This window comes from Esox lucius, chromosome 20 (assembly GCF_011004845.1).
Source record: "Esox lucius isolate fEsoLuc1 chromosome 20, fEsoLuc1.pri, whole genome shotgun sequence".
Classification (NCBI taxonomy): Eukaryota; Metazoa; Chordata; class Actinopteri; order Esociformes; family Esocidae; genus Esox; species Esox lucius.
In genome coordinates, this window is record NC_047588.1 from 37,491,076 (window position 1) to 37,508,044 (window position 16,969).

General features: G+C 43.5%; 2 protein-coding genes across 6 annotated transcripts; both read right to left on the reverse strand.

Annotated features, from left to right (window-relative positions):
• Positions 1-668: 668 nt before the first annotated feature.
• Positions 669-8,859, reverse strand: pknox1.1 (pbx/knotted 1 homeobox 1.1). 4 transcript variants are annotated; one of them, XM_010884508.5, is made up of 11 exons: positions 8,782-8,859; positions 7,106-7,217; positions 6,394-6,527; positions 6,066-6,237; positions 4,220-4,408; positions 3,993-4,107; positions 3,678-3,775; positions 3,446-3,574; positions 3,265-3,341; positions 2,994-3,157; positions 669-2,811 (listed from the first exon to the last, which is right to left on the reverse strand). In XM_010884508.5, exons 2-11 carry the CDS (start codon positions 7,157-7,159, stop codon positions 2,630-2,632), a joined length of 1,314 nt encoding a protein of 437 aa, XP_010882810.1. In that variant the 5' UTR covers positions 7,160-7,217; positions 8,782-8,859; the 3' UTR covers positions 669-2,629. The 4 variants fall into 4 exon arrangements, with proteins under 4 accessions (XP_010882810.1, XP_012994633.1, XP_012994634.1 ...); XM_013139179.4 differs by having other exon boundaries at positions 3,963-4,107; XM_013139180.4 differs by lacking the exon at positions 8,782-8,859 and adding an exon at positions 7,821-8,717 and having other exon boundaries at positions 3,963-4,107.
• Positions 8,860-9,344: 485 nt separating this feature from the next.
• ndufv3 (NADH:ubiquinone oxidoreductase subunit V3) lies at positions 9,345-15,788 on the reverse strand. 2 transcript variants are annotated; one of them, XM_010884509.5, is made up of 4 exons: positions 15,382-15,774; positions 14,827-14,929; positions 12,291-13,562; positions 9,345-9,721 (listed from the first exon to the last, which is right to left on the reverse strand). In XM_010884509.5, exons 1-4 carry the CDS (start codon positions 15,481-15,483, stop codon positions 9,552-9,554), a joined length of 1,647 nt encoding a protein of 548 aa, XP_010882811.4. In that variant the 5' UTR covers positions 15,484-15,774; the 3' UTR covers positions 9,345-9,551. The 2 variants fall into 2 exon arrangements, with proteins under 2 accessions (XP_010882811.4, XP_019896558.3); XM_020040999.3 differs by lacking the exon at positions 9,345-9,721 and adding an exon at positions 10,044-11,159 and having other exon boundaries at positions 15,382-15,788.
• Positions 15,789-16,969: the final 1,181 nt, after the last annotated feature.

The following is a 16,969-nucleotide window of genomic DNA, read 5'->3' on the forward strand; positions in this document are numbered from 1 at the left end:
AGATTGTGTTATAGGCGTAATGTGGTTATGTGAAGCGTTTTCCTGAATATTTTCCGAACGACAGTACGTTGATCTAGTATTGATTGTGGATATAACTGAGCAAGGAGACTACAATCTGATGTGGTCAAAACATGAATTATTTGGTTAGTGAGATGAGTACAGACACATTAAAACCTGTTAGCACCATTCTCTTTGTAGCGTCACCACAAATGCTGTTGGATCCAGTAAAGAAGCATAACGGCTTTATAAAAGAGACCAAAGGTGCCGTTACGTAGGCCTATTGCAATTTACTAACATATTTGGTAATTAAATTATTCGTAACCATTCAAGGCAAGAAACCACAATTAAAATGTTGTCGATGTTTTGACAAAAATGGCCTGTCACATCATTGATAGTTCATTGTGCTGCTGAAACGTCTAGTCATTTAATTCTAAGAAACGTTACGTAACTGCAAATGAGCAAAAGGTTTATTAATTTCTATGGATTATTTATCGGTGTAATAAAGACAAACACATTAACGTAAAAGGTTAATATCGACCTCTAATATCAACTGGCCGGGTGTAGTTGGATGCCAAGGAGGCCAACCTTAACGTAATCTGTACGGGGCTGACCTGTCACAAATCACATCAGGACCCAAGCTCAACGAAGGAAGTCGCACGCTGAGTAGGTGAGGTTAGGCATTGTTTATTCCAAAATAGAAAGCTCTAAGGCAAACAGAGAAAAGTGAACAACAGTAGTTAGAAAGCAACATATGTTGAATATGGCGATTATGCTGCCAGGACCCACCTGACAAAGCCAGAAACTCTCCTAGGATCCCAAGCTGTTCGCACAGGCAGTCCAATCCTACACTTTGTCCAGGTGAGCTTTTCAGGAACTGGGCAAAATATTAGCGTTGCATTGCCTGTGTAAACGCATATTTTTGTTTGATCAAATTAAACTGATCTAAAAAGCTCATCTGATTGGTCGGGGGGGGTTGGATTGTCTGTGGAAACGTAGGCTCAGTCACCTATTCAAAGGAGCCTTTAGAATACAGAATACAGTACATTGTTGCAAATGTCCCATTTATAAACGCCCCAGCAATATTGTCTTATTACTCTACATGATGGAGAGTTTGGAAAACATTCTTAAAACCAGGCCCTAAATCGGCCAGGTGCTAGTCCAACAACAACAAAATAAACATAAGGTCTGACCAACTGCTATCTGGTTTTTAACTGCTCTGCTTTTAATGCAATAACGTGTACATAAAGATTAATGCGTGCAAAAAAATATCCAAGTTTAGATTCTCTGTTTTGTATCCATCTGCCTAACTACCATCATTTCAGTTTCCTGTGATTGTGTTGTAATAAGCATAGTGAACTGAACTGAACTGTGCCCTTCAGTGGCATCTACACTACAATTATAAAATGCATTTTTTTTGTGTGTTTTTTACGACACATTGTGGCAAAACTAGACTTGTCTGTAAAAATTCTGGTTACTGCAATCCACAAACTGTTCAAGATCAAGTATTCCTGAATGTCAACCTTAATTTTGATTGACAATGTAGCATATCACTGTTCTGTAGTCAAGTCCATTCCTCGCCCCTTAGCTTCCTTCGACAAACTTCACTATAGGTATTTCGCGTCTGCCAGTTAGGCTTCCTGTGCTTTTGACTAGTCATGTCTTTACAAAAGAACATATGTAAGGCTTTTTTGTATTTCATGTTTAAAACCAATTAACATCATTGTATTTTCTCATTTAGCTATCTGTTATATTTAGAAAACTTAATCGGACCCTGGAAAACCGAGCCGCTAACTTTAATAACGAACCATTTGTACATAAATATTCCATACAAAACGAAAACACCAAAACAAAAACACACACAGTTGTAATGTTTGCATATAAAAATAGGCATCTTTTCTTTTTTCCATGGGCTCGGCTGGGCCCATAGGCCCATGTGTTAACCCTGGAGTCAGTCATAATCAGTGGACACATCTAGTTAGTTCAACACAGTCATGCAGAGTTAACACAGCCATTACAGACAATTTCAACATGGCATTCAAAAAGAGATTAAAATGGAAAATAAGAAATCGTTCAACATTTAGAGGGTTAAAAACCTATCTCTGGGTGTGTTTTTTAACACTTTTTTTTTTTTACGATTTGTTTTTGTCTTTTGGAGCTCACAATAATGTACAAAAAAGTGCACTAGCCTACTTAGCCTAAGTCATAAAAAACAGTTTCTGAAATGAAACTCCTCACACGACACGCTCAGTGAAAGGGCCACTGGACTACTCCCTTTATGTCCTGTCCTTGTGCTCTGTGTAACCCGATTGAGAGTGCGCGCGTGCGTGCGTGCCTGCGTGTGTGAGAGAGAGAGAGAGAGTGTGAATGTGCAACGGAATATCAGTCTATCTACAGTGCATACGTGATCTGAGCCATCCCAATGTTCTGCAAAGCATAGAAATGCATCTGATTGTGTGGTAGGATCAGATCTTTATGCTACTGTGTGGACACAATGAATGATCAAGGCTACACGAATCGGCCTGCATAACCTACACTATGTATATTAGTTGGAAGATCTCTACCACCCAAATTTTCAACAGGGCAAACACGGTCGTTTTTATTCGTGTGCGCGCGCGTGTGTGTTTATCCCCTACTGCAGCGAGTCGCTGTTATTCAGGCCCAGCCCAGCCATGTCGTCATCTTCGTCATCCTCCCCGCTGTCTCCTGATTCGTCCTCGCTGTGCCCGCCAATCATCACCTGCTGCACTGCCAGCGTGGCGCTGTCCGACGTCAGGCTTTGGAGACCCTCCATGCTCATGGTCACCATGGTGCCTGCAGAACCCACCAGAACATTGTTTCTCTTGGTTACCACATCCCGTGACGCGGCAGAGTAGCTTCAGCCAGCCAGCCCTGTGACTGGTACGGTAGGATAATACATCTGTGGCGCCCACATCTCGAGCAACACTCAATCAATCATCCAATCATTGCTGCCGCGAGCCAGTAGCCGTACGTACCGTCGGCCATTTGGACCTGTTGTTGGGTCATCCCGGTGGCGATGGAGTCTGGCCAGAAGCGCTGCAGTGGCCGGTTCTGGGGGTTCTTCTTCTTAGTTTTGGGTGTCTCTGAAGCACTGGCGTCCAACATGGGCTGAAGAATCCGTCTCCGTGCATTTATGAACCTGGGTCGGGCCAATCAAGACAGGGCAATTGAAGTCCGGGTCGGAGGCTGACCGTTACGGCACCTTGGACTCTTGGATGATGGTTCGATAAGGTACACACAACTCACCAATTGTTGACCTGGAGGAGGGTCAAGTTGGTTTGGGTGGCGATCTGCTTCTTCTCATCTTCAGTGGGGTAGGGGTGCTACAGCAACACAACAGCAGTCAGACATGATTGACAGGCCGAAAACACAGCAAACGCACCAAATCCAAGTGTATCCTAACGGAGGAAGCATGTGTGGTACTTACCCCAATGTGCTGGAATAGCCAGGAGCGCATGACATTGGTGGCCTGTTTTGGTAGGACGCCTCGTTTGTTCTTGGGCGAGCTCTCCTCGTGGTTGAAGAAGCTCAGGTCCTGGTTGAGCTGCAGCTGAAGCTGGGGACGGAGAGATTCAAGTTTGGTGGGTGCCGTGGTGCCCTGCAGCTTTGCCCAGTGTGGGTTCAGCTCAGCACCCCCCACATGCCAGGCCGCGTGTTACCTGTGTGTTCTGTATGCGTATGGTCTGGGGGGAGAGGGCCTGGGACACCACGTGTCCCTGGGAGTTGACTACGGTGACAGGCTGGTACACAGCGCCACCTGGAGGGCAAACACACACACACACACACACACACACACAGTTATGGGGGCAAACACACCGTGTCATGGGGCAAACAGACCATTCCAAATTGGCAGGTGGGGGCGACAATTAAATCGGCCGCTACACTAACGATCCTTTTGAGGTGTGAGTGTGTGTGTGTGTGTGTGGGGGGGGGGGGGGGTGTACCTGTGCTCGTTGTATGCCAAGGTGACATACCTGCCATGACCGGCGTGGGATTGACTGTAGTGACCGTGACGTTGCCTTGCTGCAGGGCAGAGGCCGGCACCACAATCCCCTGGGGACTCATGGTTCCTGTGAAAGTGCTGGAGGTCTGCAACACACACACACTTTACTGAGACTTCATCCAGAGGGAAGATGTACTACAGGTGTGTACCTGGGCAGTAACAGAGGGGACTCCAGGTGTGCGGACCAGGTGAGTGTACCTGGGTCTTGGTGGGAGAGAACGCCTGTCCAGGTGAGTAAGGGCTGCCAGGCTCCCCACTCAGCAGGGTCTCACTGTTCATCTTGGTCTTGAGACAAGCGATGTAGCGGCTGCAGAAGTCCTTACACAGGTCACTCACCTTCTCCAGCTCCAGCAGGTGGATTCTCAGCACCTGGATGGCCTTCACCATCTGGCATCACAAGCATTTAGGTTTCAAAAAGGGATGAGTTTTAATTGTCAACATTGTTTAACCAGGTAGGTCAACCAGTTATTGTCTAGATTGAGATATAGCCTGCATAGGACTTAAATTCCCCACAATTCGCCCAGTATGCTTATCCTAGAAACCAGTGTGTGACTTTGCTTTATAATAAAAGCTAATATTGGGACTGGTTGTCTGTAAGTACTCTACACTCTACAAAACAAAGCTGATTTATCTGTTCCAGTCAAGGCTGAAGACTGTAGGAGGTTTGATAAAGGACTTAATGCTTGGAAGCCCTGAGAAAGGCTGATAGTTCTGACTTGCTGCCATTGTCACCAGTCACAGCAGTCTTCTGCATTCACACCATGTCTGCTTTTGTCCTTATAAATCATATAAATATACACTGTGGCTCGCTAATTGTTGGCACCAAGCCCAATAATTAGTTAATGTCAACATGAACACCTGTCGCTGAAATGTGTATTTTCTTTCTACTGAGATGCATAACACTGAAAACTGCACAGTTACTTTAAGAACATCAAGACTGAAATGACATGCAAGTGATCCATCACTCATTCACTCAGTGATTGCCAAACAAGGGTTCATTACCGTTCTTCTAGCAGCACAATATTATACTAGCAGCGCAAACTCAAGATTTCCTTTTTCAAAATAAAGGTCATCATTGAAATGTATAAGGCAATATACTTGACAATTTAGTCTGTACTTTTGTGTCTCTTACAATACTGTTCTTGTATATTCTTGTTTACCGACTGGATTGTTAACTAAATTGCTTGATACATTTCAATGCTAGATTTTATTTTGATAAAGAAAATCTGAGTGCTGTCTGCAGAATATATTGCTGCTAAAATAATGCTAATGAAGCCTCGTTTGGCCATCAGTACATTCACTGCTCAATCTCCTGAAGAAGCTGTCACTAATCCATATCATGTTTTAGTCAATGACCTGGCAAGATTGAAGAAAGTGTACACAAATGGTTAACAGAAATAGTTTTAGATTTGCCCACAACATGAATGTAATTAAATGCAGTTTCTGCAAACAGTTGTGCTTGTAATATGGCAAGCCATTTCAGCTGTAGCAATAATGTAACCATGACTCGAATCAATCTGCACTGGTGTTTTTTTTTTTCTCTCCAAAGCACTCAGAAATAACAGGGCAGCAAAGCTTTTTTATTACCACAACTATCGGGGAGACATTTCTCTCACCAGAGCCCTGCACTCCCAAAATAAATCTCCTGGTTACACTTCAAAGTATTTAGATGTCACATGGAACCAAACGAGTAGCTTTTATAGAGCCCTGGCTGATGAAGATTATTAGTGGATTAAGGTGATCACACCAACATCTATTTGTGAGAAGTCTTTATATATGCTAACTGAGACCAAGTTTGTTGCACTGGTTCACCGGATTCTTTGCTCTTTTGGGCATAAATGTCTGGAAATGCTGTTGATAACTCATTCATTATTCCACTGGTCACAACTGTAGTAATGTGTTATGTACCCGACAGACTTCCCCTTGACAACAACTGAAAGAGTGCCTCTACTCCGACGACGTCATTAGACGGCAGCGTCGTCCGCCGGGGGGCATCTGGCACTTGGCCGGGCGGACGGGTCCACCGCTTCAAGCTGGGACTCACCAGGTTGTCGAGGTCCGGGTCGTCGCTGAAGAACGCCTTGCCCTCTTTCTCCTGGCTGCGGACGAAGTTCGCAATGTCCACGTCAAAGCTGGCCGACGTGATGCAGTCCGAGCCCTGCGTGGACTGTTCACACTTCTCAAAGAGCAGGGCCAGGAGTGGAAACAATGGATGCCTGCAACACACACACACACACACACACACACACACACTTAATTGCGGTAGTTTTAGGCCAGGATGTGTGCCCTTTCCACACCGCACGTATTTTTAGGTAGGTAACACTCATAACCCCTGACAACACCAAAGACCGTCCAGTTGACTGAAACTGTACCGGTATATGGAGGCCTTGTCTACGTCCATGGGAGTCGGGGGTTCAGCTGGAGCCGGACTGGAGGCAGTGGTCAAGCCCTCACCAAACGTCTGCTCCGGGTCAGCACCGCGGCTCACCTGCTCCGCTCCCTGCATCTGGGGGGTGGGGTGGGGGGGGTAAAGCTTAGAGCCGTTGCCTCAAATATAAGAGGTGAAAGAGTGCACTTGTCAGCAAGACGTTTAGCTCAGTACAAAAGCAAGCCCATGTTCAAGTGAATTTGAAATGGGTGGATGATGCAGAGAGCCCTGGCAGGATGGGAGGCAGTGTGTCATATTTAGCCGTTACTGATGGTCAACCACAAGTTTCTCTTGGCTTCTTTAGTCAGACCATCCCACAAAGTCACTGACTGGAGGACGACTTGTTCCTCCGCTCCTGCTGGCTGCAGGCTCTGCTCACTCCTTAGAACATCATTACTGGAGCAACAACGACTTTGACACAAAGAATATATATTGGCGGGGAAAATCTCAAGGGGTGTCACAGATACACCGACCCCAACTCCTCAGACATACAGTAACTCTCAGATATTCTAAATGCATTAAAAGACCATTACACATCAATAAATAACATGGAATTACAACTACTTTGCAGGGCAAAATATCCTTGCCTTGCATGTGACAGATTTTGAAAAGGTCTCAAAGCTTGGCCTCAGACTGAATGTGTTACTCTGACCCACCTGCTGTTCTCCCTCTGGGTACTTGTCTATCGAAACCGACTGGGCAGCCATCATGTTTACTGCAGACGTCGATAACACTGAAGCATTATAAGGACGCAGGAAGTTGGCAGACCTATGAAAGACACATACACCCACGTACTTTTGAGAAATAAGCATTTTGCCTTAAGTATTCCTCCTGATAAGTTGACAAGTTAATTTCAAATGGCAAAGACGTTTTGCTATTAATTCTGTTTTATGGTGTAGGTTTGTGGTTGAGATATATATTGCTGAGCTTCACTGAAAATGTATTCAGTTATGTATGCAGTTAATGTAAATGATTTCCCTTGAAAGAACAAATGGTATAAACATTGTAACCGCATTGTAGCCTAAATACCAAATAATTACACTTTCATTTCAGGATTTTAATGACTTTTTCATTGCAATGCTGAACTGCTTTGACGTAATTTATCTATTCTACTGCAATAATAACAAAAATAATATAATGAAACTACTATTTGACTGCTGTGTTGAAAGTAAACAGAACCTTTGCTCATTTCTCTACAGACATAAGGCTTGAGGTGATTACAGGAACACAAAGTTGAGCGTTTGTTCCATTGCAAACAAAATGTACAGTACTGCTTTGTGTGCTTTTTTGACCTGTGATACAATGTAGCGAACTGACAATGAAATGTAGATCAAACATGCCGGTCTATCATAACTGATGTCACACACCCACCACGTTCAACTGACTTGCTTATCTCGCAGCCTTTCTGGTGGCAACAAAGCTAGCTTCTTGGTTTAGCGAGCAATGGTTGAATTAGCTGTGAAAGAAAGCTATCGAGTAAGAGTATTCAGGAGTCTAATGAGACAACTGAATTTAAGAGAACGTTAACTACATTGACATTTTTTCTTGTTAATGGTCAGTTACAAAGTCGTTAGACAAAAAAAAGTCAGCAAGCTAGCTACTTAATTTACGAAAACAGCGATTAAGCTAACTAGCGAGTTTGCTAACTAGCGAAGTAATACATGGGGAGTTTTCTATGGCAGTCTATTTCTAAAACGTGTACGCAGTATAACATGAATCACTCCGTCTATTCGCAACACCCACTGAAGCGTCCTTAAAAACGTGAGTTCACCATAGTGAAACTACCTAGCAGAAGCGCCATATTTACAGCGGTGTTGGATACGAATTTGCTCGTTAGCCAGCTAACAGAATTAGCCGTGCAAGGATAACAAGCTAACAAAATATTTCTGGATTAAAGTGGATATCAAACCATATTTCACGAATTATGAATGTCTATATACATTCATTTATAGTATTTTTGTTATTCATACATTTGTTTACACATTTCTGTCTCTTTAATTTTATTTTTAAAATCCTGCCCACAACAGTCAATCAATCAAGCGAAGGACAGCTGCCTATCCCTCCCCTGCCCATGTGCCACTTGCGCTTGAACTGAAGAGGGTAAAGCTGGGGCCTTGCTTCTAGCTCTCGCCCTTGCTTTTCCAGAATCTTTCTCCCCCTCCCCAAAAACGCCGACATATTTTTCCCTTCTTCCCTGGCCCCGTCCATCACAACTAAATAAGCTCCACTGGCCTGCCTACGTTCCGAGCTTTTGCCCTTGGCATTTTTCTTTGCAGCCCAGATTGTTTGATTGATAGGGAACGGAAAAATAAGATTTTGAGTGACAGCTTACCTGAGTGCCAATCTTCGTCACACTGACAAGCGGCTGCAGCAATCGGGATCCGCAGTTGTCGCGCTGCGTCATCGCGTCTGGTCACGCAGGGTATTTGGCTCATTAATATTTATAAAGTGGGAGGAGACGTAACGTGTTGGTGTGTCTTTTTTTCCTCACCACTAGTGTACAGGCGTCCCGCGGGCAACATGCCTGACAAAATCTGGTCCCATGCGAAATGAAAAGCCCCCTTATAACATTGCATTTCATGTCATTCACTTTATATTAATATTTTACTTTTACCGGTACCTATACCCTCTCCTACATCTGTGGGTATTACAAATAAGATCCATTCCTCTGATGTGAAGTGTTCTGTATTAGACTGCTGTGATAATTAGGTCATTACGTGTACTGTACAGACACATTCAGCGTGGGGAGTCATTAAAATAGAATGTAGATTAAAAACATTTGCACAGCACAGCACTATTCAAATGCTACCCCCTAAGGCAGAAACTAGCAAAGAAGAAACGTTAGATCTTTTCCCTCTATTATACACAACAGGAAAAAAAATGCAAATCCTCAGATCCCTTTTGTGTAGTTTATTTATAATATACTGTATTTCTTATAACAGAATTACAAGCACGTCTTTATGAACAGAGAGGGTTAAATCATTTAGAGAAAGACGCACAGGGTTGGGTGTTTTGAGCAGAAGAATCAGAGACATGGGAGCTAGGAAAATAATGGTTGGGGTCATGGGGACTTGGGGTTGGGGTGGGGTGTGAGGACAGCCCTCAGTGCCTAGGGGAGGGCCTGCCGCTGGAAGGCTGGGGCAAACGATACTTGGCCATCTCCAGGTCCATGTCTGCAAAGGTGTAATGGTTGTAGTTGTGGTGCTGGAGGTTCTTGTAGGTGGTGTTGTCGAAAGGCTCAGGTGCTGGCACTGGAGGTTCTGCTGCCGTCTCTGACGGAGGGAAAACACATGGAGGTTCAGGAGACAAAGCACTGGCATGTGTGTAGCCTGTAAAATGGTCCAAGGAGTTCAGCAAAAACAAAAATCAAGCCGAAAAGGTAACAAACAAAACAAATTGAGAAAACAAATTATAAATAAAAACATTTTCAAAGTATGTTCACAATCAGAATTGAGTAGGAATAGAATGTTTTTAAGTGCCACAAAATGTTGCACACACTACAATACTCAGCGCTTGTTTCCTCACGTGTACTGATATTGATTGAACCGTGTGGAGTTACAGCAACCAGGAAATCACAGAGGGATTTCGTTAGTTCCCGTCTGCCAGTGTGAGATAATGTCTTAAATCACTTCGACTGAGGAGAGGGAGGTTGGCACTTTTCCATTTGCTAGCAAAGTAGACTGCTGTTGACCAATAAAAATCATGCGTTTTATGATTCTGGGGGGTAAATGCTGTGAAATGTCAATCCACTATTACTACAGATGGATTATGAACATTTTCTTATATTGGAATGCAATCACTCAAATGTTTCTACAAATTCCTCTTGTACGGCCCATCTAGAGTCTGAAGACAGGTTCATATAGGGCCTTGTAGGGGGTTCGTATCGGGAGGATACAAGTGGAAGATGGAAACAAGAATTTGAAAAGAGCTTGGGGACATTTATAAAAATAGTATATAGTAAATGTCAAATTGGTAGAAGTGGAAATGAATTCACTATGGGATAGCAAACAATATAATTGAGGTTAGATTATTCTGGTCTACTGTATATCAAACTTTTTATTACCCTCAGATTTCCTGCATAATTTGCAGAATGGCACATTCTGTAAAATTTTAATTAAATTCAGCCAAGTGTTGAGTAGCAAGCAATTAGCTTTCAAATTTAGACTTGGGGCAAAATGTGTAGAATAGCAGGCAATTAGTTCAGGAAAAAAAAAAGGTATTTAGCACCGCACGAGGCATGGTGTCATGATTTAGGCGCGGCAGAGTAGCCTAATGGTCAAGAGCTTTGGGCCAGAAAGGTTGGAGGGAAAAAAAAGTGTCCCTTGAGCAAGACATTTGAAACAATAAAATAACTGTAAAGAGTAATAAAACACTAGGCATGAAAAGACAACCCTTTATCCGATCACACCAGAAGAATTTGGGTCATATTCAGAACGAAAAAAAAAGAGTAAAAGCTATCACATCCAAATCACTAAGACAAAGTTAAATATTTCACATCCAAATCTGCATATTTAAATTCAGAAACTTCATTTACCAATGGGCCATCATGGCATGATTTAGCTTAGAGTAAAAAACGTAAATTAGAGAAAGTGAAAGGAATCAATCACTCCCAGCTTCTGTTATTCAAGCTGTTGAGGGTTTTTTCCCCATTAGCCAAGTACACAGTAACCTCACCTTTAGCTTGTACACATCTAATCTTACGGACAGAACCTAGGAAAGAAGATGGACAGCGCCAAGCAAAAGCGGACGAGATACTGTTAGGTAATACTGGCACGTTCTACGTTTCTGTGATGAAATGCCTACTCTCTGCATAACTCATTCTCCACTCCTAAAACACAATTTTTAGAAATGCTGGCAAAGGTAGAAGCCCACAACCCTTAGAAATAGTCTAGTTCTTGGAGCACAAGACTGTACAACTGTAACTGTAGCATTAGCGTGTACAACTAAAATTAGCATTAGCAGACAACCCACGATCCAAATACAATGTGCAAATGTGTTAAGAGTATAATAAGAGTGTAATATACAACAAAAACAGACAATACATTCAAAACACCCAGGAAGAGAAGACATTTGGGTAAATAAAAAACTAAAAAGACAGACTGGGGTTATGTGACATTTCTGGGAGATCAGAAAATGCTAATTCTAAAAAGGATACTGTCGCCCAAAGTGTGGGGCTCACACCACTTATGAAACTGGTCCAAAAAGTCTAGGTGTTTAAGCAGAGGAACGTGTTTATATGATTTGCAGTATGGCCATATTGATCTAATTAGTGATGTGCATGTACATGTATTGGTCAAAGGGTATGGGGAAGAAAAGCCATTTTTTTAGTGCTGGTTTGTAGTTGCGTGACAGTTCCAACGTCAGCCAGTCAAACAGTAAGCCTCCCGTGAAATCCAGTGACAGTGTAACAGGGGCGTGATGTTCAAGAGAGAGACAGGAAAAAAAGAACATCCAAGTCTGGACTATGCAAGCAAGGCAATGAGAAGGAAAAGTTTTCCCCAGCATAAGCATAGGTAATAGCAAGGCAAGGCAAGCATGCAGTGCTGAGCTGAAAAGCATGCAACCAGTCATACACTTGGCTGAAGTAGCCAAAACTGTTTTACAAGTCTTGCATCAGGAATTTTCTATTAAAGCTTGCTTCAGCAAAAAAAGCATTTTTTTTTACTAAAAACTATAACGCTACTGCTATATTTGAAGAACTTAAGTGAGGCACCTTACTTCTCATTTATTATTAAGCAGTATGTGTAATTAAGAACAACATTTAGAAGAAATATGGCGATCTGTGGTTGGGAAGGTCCACAGAGGACAGAAAAAGTAGGGGTTTAGGGAGGTGAAGTATACCCTCAGAGGCCTCCATTGATTCTGCCTCAGCTGGGGGCTGTGTAATCATCTCCTCTCCTGCAGCTTCAGCCATTACTGGTGCGGTGTCCAACAGCTCTTCTGCGGCAGCTTCAACTGGGGCAGCTTCAGCAACAGCCTGAGCTGGGCCAGCTGCCGCTTCAAATTCAGGAGGCTCTTCCATTGCATCCAGACGAACACCAGTGGCAACTTCGACAACGGCAGCTTCAGTGGCAACTTCTGCAGCTGCTACTGGAGCCCCAGGAGCATCTTCCACTGCAGCTTCTGGAACAACCTCTACAGGCGTAACAACGATCTCTGGGGCAGAGTCTCTCAGCTCCTCAGAGCTTGCGACAGCTCCAGCCAGGCCTGGATCCAGGACTGGTGCAGGGTCAACCAGCTCTACACCAGTGATCACTGGAGTGGACCTTTGAACATCTTGGGCCCCATGCTTGGGTGCAGCCTCTTCCTTCATAGCTTCGGAAACAGTGTCCAGGGATGCAGCAGGTGTAACTTCTTGCATAGCTTCCGCAGTACCACCAAGGGTTGATTCAAGGGGCGCAGTCGCCACTTTCCCGCTCTCTGCTTCGCTGGACACTTTTTTGGTCTCCACCACTTCTGATGTAGTCTTTGATTCCACCTCAGACTTCTCGTCATCGGAGTCAGAGTCAGATTCAGAGTCAGATTCAGAGTCGCTGGACGAAGACGAGTCAGCGGACTGGTCTCCAGGATCAGTTGAGGCGGACGAAGACTTTTCGGGTGGCCCGGCAGCAGCCAGAATTCCTTCTGTTACACCTGCAGCAACATCCGGCTTGGCAATGGGTGGAGCAGCATTGATTAACGGCGGAGCAGATTCGACGATGGCGGCAGCCACGTCAGTGACTGGAGCAGGTGGGGCGACAGCCCCAGCAACTGAAGGAGCCTTTGCCGCAAATGCTTCAACGTGAATGGTTTCCCTGGCAACTGCCTCTGTGGCCGTCGATGAAGCCGACTTGGCCGCCTCTACGGCTGCCGCGGCTATATCTGGAGCGGGACTAACAATTTCTACAGCCATGCCAGTTTCAGCCGTCAAAGCTTCAATGTTGCTCGTGGTAAAGGGAGCTGGATCTACATCTTTGGCAGTAACTATTGTTTCGGCAGTGGCGGGGCTAGCCACTGGTTCAACGTTAACAAGAGCCTGTGCTGAGGAAAGTCCTGAGGCTAAAGGCTTAACAGGGAAGGCAACAGCGGTCTTGTAGGCTAGTAGTGCAGCCCTCTCTTCTGAGACCTCTAGGGCTGAGAAATGGTAAATGGGACAGGTTACATAGAAAAATATGATTCAATCTGTATGTTGTCCACTACCACAAGGCCCATCTCCAAAATGAAATCACTCAAAGACCACATAGTAATACACCCTTATGATATATCCCTGTTCCAGTACAATCAAGCAACTCTTTTAAAGAGTACAACGTAATCGGCTTCAGGGAATTGTCAGGATTTATCGGTAATATCCAGAGAATTAGAATAGATGCAATTGTTTGGCACATGCAGTTTCCAATCAGAGACCTTCCAGATCTGGGGTATACCTGTAAGAGCAATGTCATTTAAGATGCATTCTGGTCATATGATCACCCCTTTAAAACGTTCATGCTCATCTCAAAGTGATCCCACTTTGTCTAAAACTGACTTCCCTCGGTCTTAGAAATATCGCCACCAAACACAATCAAAAGGAAGTTCAGGTGTGCAGCAAGTCATTTGTGGAGAGGGATGCTGTCCTGTCTGTTTCAACAGAATAGAATCAGTTGTCTTCTAACAGTGATTGGTTCAAGGTGGGATTTTTCGACCGGAAGGAGAGCTCAGTTGGATGATCATTTGACAGGAGTGGGCCTTTCAGGTTTAGCTGATTGGGGAGAATTAAAGGACCTTGGAATAGTACATAACAAAATAAAAGAACAGCCACACTCTTATTTGCAGATTAAGGATCTAGCAAAAGCACAATGTACACCCTTTCAGAATCCATGACTATGAGATTTACAAACTCAACTTTAACCCGTACGGCCATCGTTTCAAGTCCCATCCCAAGTCAGACTGTTGAATAAACTTCCTTTGAACGTATTTTACCCATTGTCCATTTAGGATGTCCTTATGTAAGAGGTAACCCAAGACAAAATGTCAGCTGTGTTTATCAGCCCAATTTAGAAATAGGCTGGTCTGTATATGGTTGTGTTGTTTATTTTTACAGTTTGTTTTTTAAAACAATGGCAAAACAAAAACACATTAAAGGTTATGATTCAATCCATTGGGAGAGGCACTTTTACTGGTCGCGATTGTCTAACTGTTTACATTGTGAATAACATCAGGAACTTGAAAATGAATCCCCAAAAGGACATACAGAATGGACAAACGCTAGATTCATTGTAAATATGTTACTGAACATTCTGGCTGGCAGAGACAATTATTATTTTCTTAGTCAACACGCCACAATGATTATCCACGAACCATGGTGAAGTTCTGAGGTTTTAGACACGTAAGGTAAACAAAAGAAAATCTTTACTCTTACTTGCTGCCTTTGCTTTTTTAACCGCTTTGGTTGGCTCCTGCGCCTTGGTGCAGAACGGCGCTGCAGAGCTCTTGAAAAGGCCCCAGCCGTCTCGCTGGAGAACCTGCACAGAAAGATAAGCATGCCATTGTTTTGCGTCGTAATGCTGCATTCGTTAGCCTGGGTGAGTAAAGCTCCACTCATAGCCAGCTCCTTATATAACGATCATGCTTTAATGTACTTGACCAGAACCGCAATGGAGCTGGCTAGAGTAAACACAGATAAGCGACTATGCTATGCATTTGTTTCAAGATGCTTAATGTGTTAACTGGCTAGTTAGTGTTTGAGTCTAAATATAGTCAAGAACGTTAGGTAGCGAGTATTAGTTCCTGGTAAAGTTATGGAGTCTCAACCTCACACAGGAGGACGGGCGGGCTGGCTCTATGACGTCGTTTTAAAATAAAACGGTTACGTTGATTACAAATCAGTCAACGCACGAATACATTGTTTCCAATACAACAAAATAAATGCAATGACAATAAAAACACATTGAGAGAATGAACGAAAAAATATTACCTTGAGATGCTTCAGGTGTCCTAGCCGAAGTAAGGAGGTCGCCATTTTGGTGCTCTCCTTATTATCTTCCGTGCAGGAACGCGACGTACTGGGTGTTCCCATGTAACATAGATAAAATGAATGTGACAGGTCGGAACTTGCGTCATAGAAGTGGTAGAGATCAGGACCCAAATGCAGACGATGGAGAATAATCAAGTGGAAATGGGCATCAGTTCTTTATTTATGGTTGTATATGCAGCTAGATGTTACGTTTACCTTTCAAACTATCAGGACAATATTATGTCTGGAAAGAGATGAGGGGGCTGTTATAGCTCTCCGGATTCATGTAATACATGTTTCGGCGTGTCCTGATTCAGCCTTGACCTCACTCAACCACGCTGTTCTCCGCCATACCAGTTTAGTTTAGCTCCTTAATAAGGTAAGATGTATAAAATATCTGCAAGCGGTGGGCGCAGAATAATAGGTAAGAAAAAGGCAGGACGAGAACACATTAACCTTGTAAATAGACTTTTGGTAGTTTGATTCCTGAAAGCAAACACGTACAGGAATACAGTAATAAACCGCAACAAATATAGCCTGAATCCATTCGTTTTATTGAACACACCATGCGTTTCTTAAATGTCCCAGAAGTGTTAATGGGATTATTTGTACCTCCTGTTCGTAACTCCGGAGGTGCTAGCCTGGAGCTCTCATACATTATCTGAATTAGTGTTGTTAAAAGCTCCACCTGAAGATGAATTTTCCCCCAGCTGTTCTGGGAGCATCAATCACACTGCTATTGTTCTCTCATTAACTAAATCCCAAAGAATGGCAATGATAAATACAAAATTTGCCCAATTAGACAGCAGTAGTTTATGTCAAGAGACATAAGTAATGTGGCCCTTAAGATTGTTTGCCTCGCTGAGCAGCCGAAATGTGCCGTTCTTCACGCTAGTTTAGATAAACCAGTTTAAACCATAATGTTATGATGCTTTTAGTGAAATCATCCTCATAATGCAGAAGTTACATCACAACTTGGGAATGTGAACCAAAAGCACTTAGGCAGGTAGTTGGGACAAGACACAGAGGGTCAGTATCCCAGAAGCAGATTATGTCTGACTCCAAAGCAGGCTAAATGTAAGATCCCCTTGGAAATTTCATTTCAGTCCTAGACTTAATCTGTGTCCCAAAACCAGCCAAGTGTTTTTAAAGTGAGATCTTGGAGCTAGGACATATGTACAGGACTGTGTGCCATTGTAAGTATAAAAGACAACAGTGTGTTGTTGTTTTACTCTTAAATAGCTTACGTTTGAAGAGTCAATTACTTCATGACGCGCAGTAGGAGGTTGGACCTCCTTTAATGGGCTTCAGCTCACTGCTGTAACTTAACAGAGAACACATGTTCACAATTATTGGCTTCATGAAAGGCCTAGGGCAGTGTTTCTCAACCCCACTCCTGGTTGCTCCCAGCCCTGTATGTCTTAGATCTCTCTCTGCCCTAACATACATGATGTAGCGCATCAAGGTAGTGATGGCCCATTCAAGGCTTCATTAGCATTATTTTAGCAGCAGGATATTATGCTGGCAGCACTCAGATTTTCCTTTTCAC

What these genes read in the sequence shown, in the direction of transcription:
- ndufv3 (XM_010884509.5), bottom strand. Translation starts at nt 15,483, where the DNA reads ATGGGAACACCCAGTACGTCGCGTTCCTGCACGGAAGATAATAAGGAG. An exon ending in GACACCTGAAGCATCTCAAG is followed by an intron (nt 14,930 to 15,381) that starts GTAATATTTTTT and finishes CTTTCTGTGCAG; the next exon opens with GTTCTCCAGCGAGACGGCTG. An exon ending in ATCAATGGAGGCCTCTGAGG is followed by an intron (nt 9,722 to 12,290) that starts GTATACTTCACC and finishes TCCCTCCGTCAG; the next exon opens with AGACGGCAGCAGAACCTCCA.
- pknox1.1 (XM_013139179.4), bottom strand. Translation starts at nt 7,159, where the DNA reads ATGATGGCTGCCCAGTCGGTTTCGATAGACAAGTACCCAGAGGGAGAA. An exon ending in GACAAGGCCTCCATATACCG is followed by an intron (nt 6,238 to 6,393) that starts GTACAGTTTCAG and finishes TGTGTGTTGCAG; the next exon opens with GCATCCATTGTTTCCACTCC. An exon ending in GGCTATTCCAGCACATTGGG is followed by an intron (nt 3,342 to 3,445) that starts GTAAGTACCACA and finishes GTGTTGCTGTAG; the next exon opens with CACCCCTACCCCACTGAAGA.